Source organism: Takifugu flavidus, chromosome 7 (genome assembly GCF_003711565.1).
Source record: "Takifugu flavidus isolate HTHZ2018 chromosome 7, ASM371156v2, whole genome shotgun sequence".
Taxonomy (NCBI): Eukaryota; Metazoa; Chordata; class Actinopteri; order Tetraodontiformes; family Tetraodontidae; genus Takifugu; species Takifugu flavidus.
Genome location: NC_079526.1, coordinates 1765213 through 1774573, shown reverse-complemented (window position 1 = coordinate 1774573; position 9361 = coordinate 1765213). Strand labels below are relative to the sequence as shown.

The window sequence follows — 9361 nt, the reverse complement described above, 5'->3', positions numbered from 1 at the left end:
TGTTATTGGTGCTGCTGTTGCTACTACTGTTGCTTCTGCTACTGTTGCTCCTCTTGCTGCTACTGTAGGAATCAAGTTTTATATTTAATAATCAACCTTCACTCAAGTCTGACCTGACTGTCACAGGCCTTTATTTCTTGTATTGTGTGTCTGTGTGTGTGCGCGCGTGCGTGTTCTTGTACTTTCGCTTTTTTTTTTTTTTTTTTTTTTGTTATTTATGTACTTAAAATGTACCCAAATTCTATTTGAGTGTGTTTTGACGTTCCATTCAATAAAACACTAAATACTAAAAGTGTCTTTCTGTGAATGAAGTCTGATTTATCACAGGAAGCCATTGACACGCACACACCCGAACCCGCACGCACACGCACGCACCTGGCCTGTGCTGTCCTGCAGCTCTGCCACTCTGGGAGTCTGTGTGGAGCCATGAGGAGCTCGGAGATGTGGCCACAGAGATCCAGGAGAGCAGCGAGGACCCGCAGCAGACCTGTGCGCTCTGGGACTCAGTCTGTGGGGATTATCGCACCATTTTTACTGCCACACGCACGTAAATGATCGGGAAGCCGAACAAACGCGCCAAAGGTAAGCCGCGCGTCACGAACACGTCCGATCTGAACGACCTGGACTCCGAAGTTTCTCCTCCGAGGATTAAGAGACATGACTAGAACACAATCTTTGCTCAGTTAAGATACAGTTTGCGTTCAACTTTGAGAGCTCGAAAACGGATCCAGACATTAAAACTGAATTATTTCAATGTAAGTGGCTTTCTGACTGGTCCTGTTGTGAGTTTGTGTTAAACTGGTCCGGCAGCTTGTGGTGGAGTTGTCAGTCACAGATGACTGTAGGCAGTTTATGAGCTGTGACATTATTTCTTTTTAACAGGCGGATTGAAACGCTGGTGCGTCCTGCTCCTCTGTCACAGAGTTGGAGGGTTTAACTGACGTGGGGGACTGTAGAACATCCACACGGCTCCAACAGAGTGGGTCGCAGGTCGTTAGAAGCCGTTGTTAAAGCAGCATAATCAGCACATAATAAAGAAGAGATGCTTAAAGGCCTCCTGATACAGGAGCTGGTCTAAAGGAACTGCGATGCTAGAGGGTCTTTAAGACAACAACAGGGCCTTTGGACTGCTTCCTGATCTGGCTGAAGCTGAGAAAACCAGCCTCAGTTATCCACATGTTGGTGTGGAGTGACCATTCGTTGTTTCCAGGATCGGAAGAGTCTTCTTAGGGAGATGGTTCACTCTGGTGAAACGGGTTTGCTCCAGTCCCTCTGCTCACTGACGACTGCAGCAGGAGGCTGACTGACTGCTTCACTCACTTTATTCTTACGCTTTCGTTTAGATGTCAGATTATGTCCCTCCGTCGCTCCCAACTCTTTAAAATTATGCAAAATTTCCCTTTTGGTTTCTGTTACAGTGATTTTGTAAAATTGGAAAAAGAGCTTTATTTCGCAAGCACATGTGTAGCATCTCGCTCTATTGAGCCGTAAATCGGAACGGCTGAATCCAAATGTGTGTGGGTGAAAATATGGTCCTGTTTCAGTATTTCTTCACCTTGAACATGTTTGCATCCTTTACATCATTTACAGAATTCCTTCATTCGAGGTTTTGTGGTTTGTAATTTCCCTCAATGGCAAATGATTGACACAAAATGTTTGATTTTATTTTATTTTGTTGAACAGTTGGCTCAGATTTCTCTTCATCTTACACATGAAACACACACACACACACACAGGTATATAATTGTATGTTTGTCTCCTAAAGAAGGAAACACCTGGTGGAGGCCAGACGCGCTGACACCCCAGCATCACCTGAGGAGGTGGAAGGTGAGCATGAGACACGTCACTGATGGGCTTTCATTAATGGACACTGTGATAAATGCAGCTAGCACTAAAACACTTTTATCTATATACTCATGTGGCTAATTTTACACTGCCTGAAGACACAACCCTTGATTTGAAGATGACAATATGACGAACGTGCACACGTGTCCTTCGTGTAATTAGCTGTGTCGGCCCAGGTATAGAACAAAAAGGAAGTCCCTGGAACAGCCAAGAGATTTCCAGGATCCTTCCTGCTCCTCCTGGTGAACGCTGAGGAATCCCCCTGACGTTAGCTGTTATATATATGAATAATTAAACGTACCTGTGCAGGGGGGGCTCTCATGTTCAGTAAGTAATTAAAGGGTGGTGGAGACGTTGGTAGCAGGTTTCCCTCACATAGACCGATACAGTGAGGAGACCTCGTCCATCAGCTTACAGACTGCAGGCTGAAGTGTGTTTTGTCTAAGATGGATTTGAAACAGATGTTAAATAGCCCGGAGATTAAATCAGTCAGCCACACATACCATAATAATCTGTACCATATTCATTGCTATGAAGCAAAGAGTGATGGTTCTATTAGTTTCTACTCTGGCTTGGGATCAAAGCTCCCAGTTTTTATTGAGCTGCTCCACTTTTACAGTTAAGATTTATTATGTTTTTACCGATCTTTCAGGTGATGCTGTGGGTGCTAGCATCACTGCTAACACTGGTGGAATATGTGTTTTCTGAGGAGGACAGTAAAGAGTCAGACCCCCAGCAGCCCCCCTGGTCTCCTACTGAGGACAGCAACACCCACACCCCCTGGCATAAAGTTGTTGGTAACTCCATCCATCCATCCATCCATCCGTCTATCTATCTATCTATCTATCTATCTATCTATCTATCTATCTATCTATCATCTATCTATCTATCTATCTATCTATCTATCTATCTATCTATCTATCTATCTATCTATCTATCTATCTATCTATCTATCTATCTATCTATCTATCTATCTATCTATCTATCATCTATCTATCTATCATCTAACAGAGCTGCACAAAACAGTCTAAGCTGATGAAGGAAATGAGAAAAAACAGAAATGCAAAGCTGAATAAAAAGCGGAAAGTTGGTGTTTTCACCTCCGTTGCTCTGAAGTAAAAGCTGTGTTGTGACCTTCAGAACTTCAGAACATAACTAGTGAAATGGAGACTACTTGAGTGGAATCAAAGTGTCACATGATCTGTCTGGGTATAAAAACCTTTTTTGAAAGGCCCCAGGGATTGAAACAGCATTAGCTAGGTCCCCACCAAGAGTTCTCACACAGAAGAATATATCCAAAGCTCTGGTGGTCTCCAGAGCACCATCACACCCATCTCAATAACCAGGACCAATCATCATGGTACGAGAACAAACCAGGCCAGGAGAGACACCCAGCAGAACTCACCAGGGAAGGAGGGCATGAGCCAAAGGCAGCTAAGAGCCTAAAGGGAACCCTGGAGGAGCTGCAGAGTTCCACAGCAGAGTTTGGAGTATCTGTTCATTGGGCCACTCCACAGAGCTTTATGGAGGAGTCGCCAGAAAGAAGCCAGTCCTTCTCATGAGGATGTCACGAGGAAGAGCCTGATTGGAGGAAGGCACTCTCGTCACATGAGACTACAGCGGAAACACACCTCCTACGAAAGAACGTGGCGGCAGGGATGTTCTTCAGCAGCAGGGACTGGGAAGCTGGTCAGAAGGGATGGATCGTGCTAAAAACAGGAACATTCCCGAGCAAAACCTGTTTGGGCCTGAAACTGGGACAAAGGTCCACCTTCCAGCTCAGCCTGACCCTCAGGAACAACCACGTCTAAGAATCTGCAGCAGGATTGCTCTTCCCAGTGGAACCATCCAAATGAAAGCATCTGGAGCAGCTTGTGAACATTCCAGCCTGTGAAGCAACAGACAGAAATGCTGAGGAGGCTGAACACTTTTACAAGTCCCCAAATGTCAAATGTTTAACGAGCAATGTGTCATTGAATTTGAGATATTCTGTATAAACTACTGGTTAGATAGATTTTAGATACAATTTGTGGTTATCATCATGACAATCACCACCTTCATCATCATCATCATCACCACCATCATCATCATCACCACCATCATCACCATCATCATCATCACCACCACCAGCAGGACCACCAGCAGCAGCACCACCAGCAGCAGCACCACCACCAGCAGCAGCACGAGGAGCAGCACCAGCAGCAGCAGCACCCCCAGAAGCACCAGCAGGACCACCAGCAGCAGCACCACCACCAGCAGCAGCACCACCAGCAGCAGCACCACCACCAGCAGCAGCACGAGGAGCAGCACCAGCAGCAGCAGCACCCCCAGAAGCACCAGCAGCACCACCAGCAGCAGCACGAGGAGCAGCACCACCAGCAGCAGCACCACCAGCAGCACGAGCAGCAGCACCACCAGCAGCAGCACCCCCAGAAGCACCAGCAGCACCACCAGCAGCAGCACCACCAGCAGCAGCACGAGGAGCAGCACCACCAGCAGCACGAGGAGCAGCACCACCAGCAGCAGCAGCACCCCCAGAAGCACCAGCAGCACCACCATCATCACCATCATCATCACCATCATCACCACCACCATCATCACTATCATCATCACCACATCATCATCATCACTATTATCATCACAACCATCATCATCATTACCCCCATAAACACCATCATCACCACCCCTATAATCACCATTATCACCACCACCTTCATCATCACCATCATCACTATTATCATCACCACCATCATCATCATTACCCCCATAATCATCATCACCATCACAGGGTCTAATTTTTGCTTCATTGGATCACTGATTGGATCACTGATTTACACTGATTTAATACATGATCCATAAGACCCATTTAGCTCAAGTCTCAAGTATCTGTATCATCTTTACTATATTTCCTCCAGCAGCTTCTATCTGGACAGAAGAGTCAAAATGATCCGTTTAAACAGATTCATGAACAATGTGACCTATCAGAGATACAGAAAACACAAATGGAGCTGCCCACTGAGCATGATCTTTTAGACAGGCAGGCATGTTTTGGACTAGAAGACAGGCTCATAGCAAAAGAGACACAGTCATGTGGTCAAGTCCTCTCAGATGTCGACTTTATACCATGAGAACAGCCCATTGTAAGATGTAAACAAAAGCTTATAACCAAACATTAATAACAAAAGTTACAAATGGTGATGTCATAGAGGCTCATCCTTCAGAGCGCTGATGTCGTGGAGGTTCAGTGTTTGTGACTGGAAGCAGCGCAGCTATAGCGCTAAGACATAGTAGCAACCATCATCACTCAGCTCACCCTGTAGAACCGACCTGATAACTGGATGAACAAATAAATATATGTAAATAAATGTGCTAAGGTCACACAAATGGACTTTTCTGTTGTTGAATAAAACTGTTCCTGAGTGTGGTGGTCAGGGCCTCATGCTGGGCCTGAGGACCAGACGGCAGTAGCTGGAACAGTCTGAGGGTCATCTGTTTTGATCCATCTGGACTTGTTCCTGCAGTTCAGAGCTCCTCCATGGAGGGCAGATCCGCTCTGCTGATGTTCTGGGCAGACCCCCTGTTATATTCCTGATAGAAGTTGAGGTGTCTCCTCTCTCCATTGGAGTGATGGGTCCAGGTGAGGTCCTCAGTGATGTGAAACCTGAGGAACCTGAACCTGAAACTCTTCCCACTGGGACTCCACCCTCCTGTAATCCACATGTTCCTGATGTAACTGGACGCTACTCTGTTCCAGTTGGGCCTCTTGGCAACGTTTGCTACTGCCTCCTGATGGCGCTGGTCATATCTCAGCAGGGTTTTCCTCGTGTTGGTTTAAACTATTGTGTGAACATGACAACCTTCAGGTGTGATTCATACCACAGAAAACATCATTTCTCTGTTTAAGTGTTTGATATTTAAGTTGAAATTATCATTATAGGGGCAATGAAACATTTTTCCTGGTTCACCTCTCAGAACATCCAAACGTTGTTTAAACAGGGCCAAATTCATTCACAAGCGGGAATATTTGTATAATTACATGAATCAAGCCCACAATGCATGTTTTGACATGGCTGAATATAGTCTGAGAGGGTCTTGTCATCGTTGCCTTGGGAAATACACATTCTTTTCATAATCTCAAAGCATGGACTGACATGCACCTACACAACTTTAAATTAGTATTCCAGAACTTTGCTCCCAGGATAATGATAATTGCACAGGACATTTAGATGAAGTGCAGCAGAACACAACACCCTGACAGGGAGGTAAAGATTCTACTGGGGGGCTGTTTACAGGCAGACTGGGGCAATAAAAGTAAGCTTGCCAGTGACAATCAGGAGAGAGAGCATTAGAGCATGAAAGGAGATGTTTTATTCTGGTGGGTTTGACTTGACTTCTGTCACGTAGAATGTTGGGAAGGAGCCGTGATGGCCATCTCAGAAGTGAGGCATTGGTTTGCTCCTTGAAATGGGAGCAAACCAGAAGAAAAATAGAGAGTGGATGAAAAACTTCTAAACCAGGGACACGTGTCAGGATGGCGACAGGAACTCAGGCTGAAAGGATCACACTTGGATCAAGTCAACCTGGTTGTGATTTGAGTGGACGAAGTGATCTTAGTCTTTCTGAACATTTCCTGTTCCTCTATCCAGCGCACGTGTTTACACGTATCTAATAAAGAGCTGGGTCAAATTATGTTGTCGGGATATACAGGACTAGTTATTTTGTTTATTAGAACTTCCAAAATGTTTAAAAAGCTATAATACGCAACTCCAAATTGATCCACATCCCAAGTAGAAGCTCCCCTTTTGATTTGAGCTTGAACTTGATCAGCTAGTTCTCACTGGGTCCAGGCCAGCAGCAGCTAACATGAGGCGTTCAGGACGGCTGTTTGTTTCATTTTTTAAGCCGTGTTCCAACTTTACTTAGCCGGCGCTGCTGGTAACAGTGTATAGTAACTGTGTATTAATAATAATAACAGGCTAATAAACAATCCTTGTTCTCACTTGACTGTTCCTGTCAGCAAATCTAAAATAACTTTCTATGTATTGATGTATTGCGGCTCATCAGCACTTTATTTTTTGCAGAATATTGGCCACTGGTGCAAGAAGAGGAAGTTCAGAGCAGATGGCAGCGCGCCGCTCATGATGCGGCTTCAACCAAAACATGGAAGCGGAAGCGTCAGAGGAGCAGGAGCAGCCGTGACTGCCACCTGGAGAGAAGACAGATGCGTGTGCGTGATCTCGGTCTGGGATACGACTCCGATGAGATAATCTTGTTTAAGTACTGTGTTGGCACATGCCTGAGCTCACGCAAAAACTATGACCTGGCTCTCAAGGCTCTGATGGAGAACAGGAGTATCTCCAGTAAGAACGTCAGTGGTCAGCCCTGCTGTCGGCCTGTCCGGTATGAAGCTGTGTCCTTCATGGACGCTCAAACTACATGGCAAACAATTAAATGGCTGTCGGCGTCCAACTGTAGCTGTGTGGGATGATGATCAGTCAGGACCACACACACATGCAGGAACACAAGAGCCTCGTGGCCTGGCCCCATGTAGAGGTGGTCAAGACCCTGACTGTTGTGTTGTTCCTGACGTTAGTAGAGATATTCCAGCATGGCAGCAGCAGGTAAACTGGAAGTCTCCCACAGGTCTGTGTCATTGGTGGTTTGTTTAAATGGTCCTAACAGTGAACACAGTGGAGAAAGTTCTGTTCCAGTCATAATGGATCGTGGGCTGCCCTTCCTTCAGCTTATTGAAGGTGCCCAGGAACTCCAGGAGCTCAATACCAAGTTCAGCATGATCATTTCTGCAAAGGGATTGAATGTTTTCTGTGTTAAATTCTAACTAATCAGAAAGAGTCAAAATTAGTTAAGCAAATGTGGAAATATCAATACAGACGGGCGACAACCTCCAGCATTAAACTGGTGCACAATTTTGAGGCCTTAGAGCTAAAGGTCAATCACGCCTTTTAATCTCATTTGAATTTCACTCTCGTTTTATATGAGATGAATGTGAAAGTTCAGATTTACAGTCTGAGGCATTCCTTGCACCTAAGGTGTAAACTACAGGGTGTTTAACAAAATAAACAAAGAGTAGTTGGAAAGTTTAATTCACATAGCAGTTTAAGCATTTGTTTGTTTTTTGCTTCAACATTTTCTGTCCAACCATGTTAACACATTATTTATCAGATGCAAAATGCCAAAATTCACTACAGTTTGAACGTGTAACAACAAAATGGGACAATTCCACATTTGTTTGTATAGTTTGTCATTTTGAAGTTCTTGCCAGTAATCACTAGGGTCTTGTTTACCTCTCTGTTGTCATAGTTACTCTGTTGCATCGTGTCATTTTGGTTGATGTTTTTAAAGCTGGATGGTTTATTTTGGGACTTTGAGTGCTTTATCATTGTTGAGCTGAGTATGCTCCAAAACCTGTAAATATTATTTAATATTAAAGTGTTTTTTATATATATAAATCTGCCAAACATGATGTGCTCTAATATGTGCTCATGGATAAGAATTCGGACCCCTCTGGACAGGATAATTTACCATTTAACCACTGTTGGTGTCAGTGGGGTCAGGTGAGGACAGTCACGTTCTCTCTGCTCAACTTGACCTCCATCCATGGCAGGAGGAACAGGGGACGAGCGAGATGGATTTACAGTGTTGTCATTCTCGGTTTAAATATGGAAATTCTCATGATTTTATATATTCTGCATTAACTAAGAAATGTCACAAATGTCATTTCAAGTTTCGGTCATATAAACTAACATAGCAGTTTTACTTTGTGGACTAATTATCTCCATGTGGTTTCCGATATTTGAATGATTTAAAGCAGGTTATAGCAGCGTCAGAGAACAAAACTTGTCACCATCCTCGAAGAACAGTCCAGATTACAGACAGATTACAGACAGGGGCCAGGTCGTGGGTGCAGCGTCCTAAGCACAGACGCCCAGACTTCCCTCTCCCCAGACACTTCCTCCAGCTTCCGAGGCGCCCCCCGGCCAGCCGAGAGATAAAGTCTCTCCAACGTGTCCTGGGACTGTCTCTGTGCCTCCTCCTCCAATGACTGAGCTTCTCACCCTCTCTAAGGGAGCGCCCAGCCACCCTGCAGAGGAAACTCATTTATGACGCTTGTATCCGCAATCTTGTCCTTTCAGTCGTTCCCGAAGTTCCTGACCATGAGAGTTGGAGCATAGATTGACCAGTAAATGGAGAGCTTCACCTTTCAACAAAGTTCTCTCTTAGTGGTCCAGTACACCGACTGCATAACTGCAGAGGCTGCACTGATCCGCCCGTCAGTCTCATCTTTCTCTCACTCATGAACAAGAGATACTTGAACTCCTCCATCTGAGGCAGGATTTCTCCACCAACCCGGAGAGGACAAACCACCCTTTTCTGGTCAAGAACCATGGCCTCGAATTTGGAGATACTAATTCTCATCCCAGCTGCTTCGCACTCGGCAGCAACCCACCCCAGTACATGCTGGAGGTCCTGGTTTGATGAAGCCAACAGAACAACA

The 9361-nt window shown here is 45.1% G+C and overlaps 1 protein-coding gene across 2 annotated transcripts; it reads left to right on the top strand.

The window, feature by feature from the left end:
- The first annotated feature begins 362 nt into the window (after window positions 1-362).
- Window positions 363-8622, top strand: LOC130529273 (artemin). Of its 2 annotated transcripts, none has more exons than XM_057039308.1 (4): window positions 363-582; window positions 1769-1827; window positions 2498-2642; window positions 6927-8622. In XM_057039308.1, the coding sequence occupies exons 1-4, from the start codon at window positions 552-554 to the stop codon at window positions 7331-7333; spliced, it is 642 nt and encodes a 213-aa protein (XP_056895288.1). In that variant the 5' UTR covers window positions 363-551; the 3' UTR covers window positions 7334-8622. The 2 variants fall into 2 exon arrangements, with proteins under 2 accessions (XP_056895288.1, XP_056895287.1); XM_057039307.1 differs by having other exon boundaries at window positions 1766-1827.
- The last annotated feature ends 739 nt before the right edge of the window (window positions 8623-9361 follow it).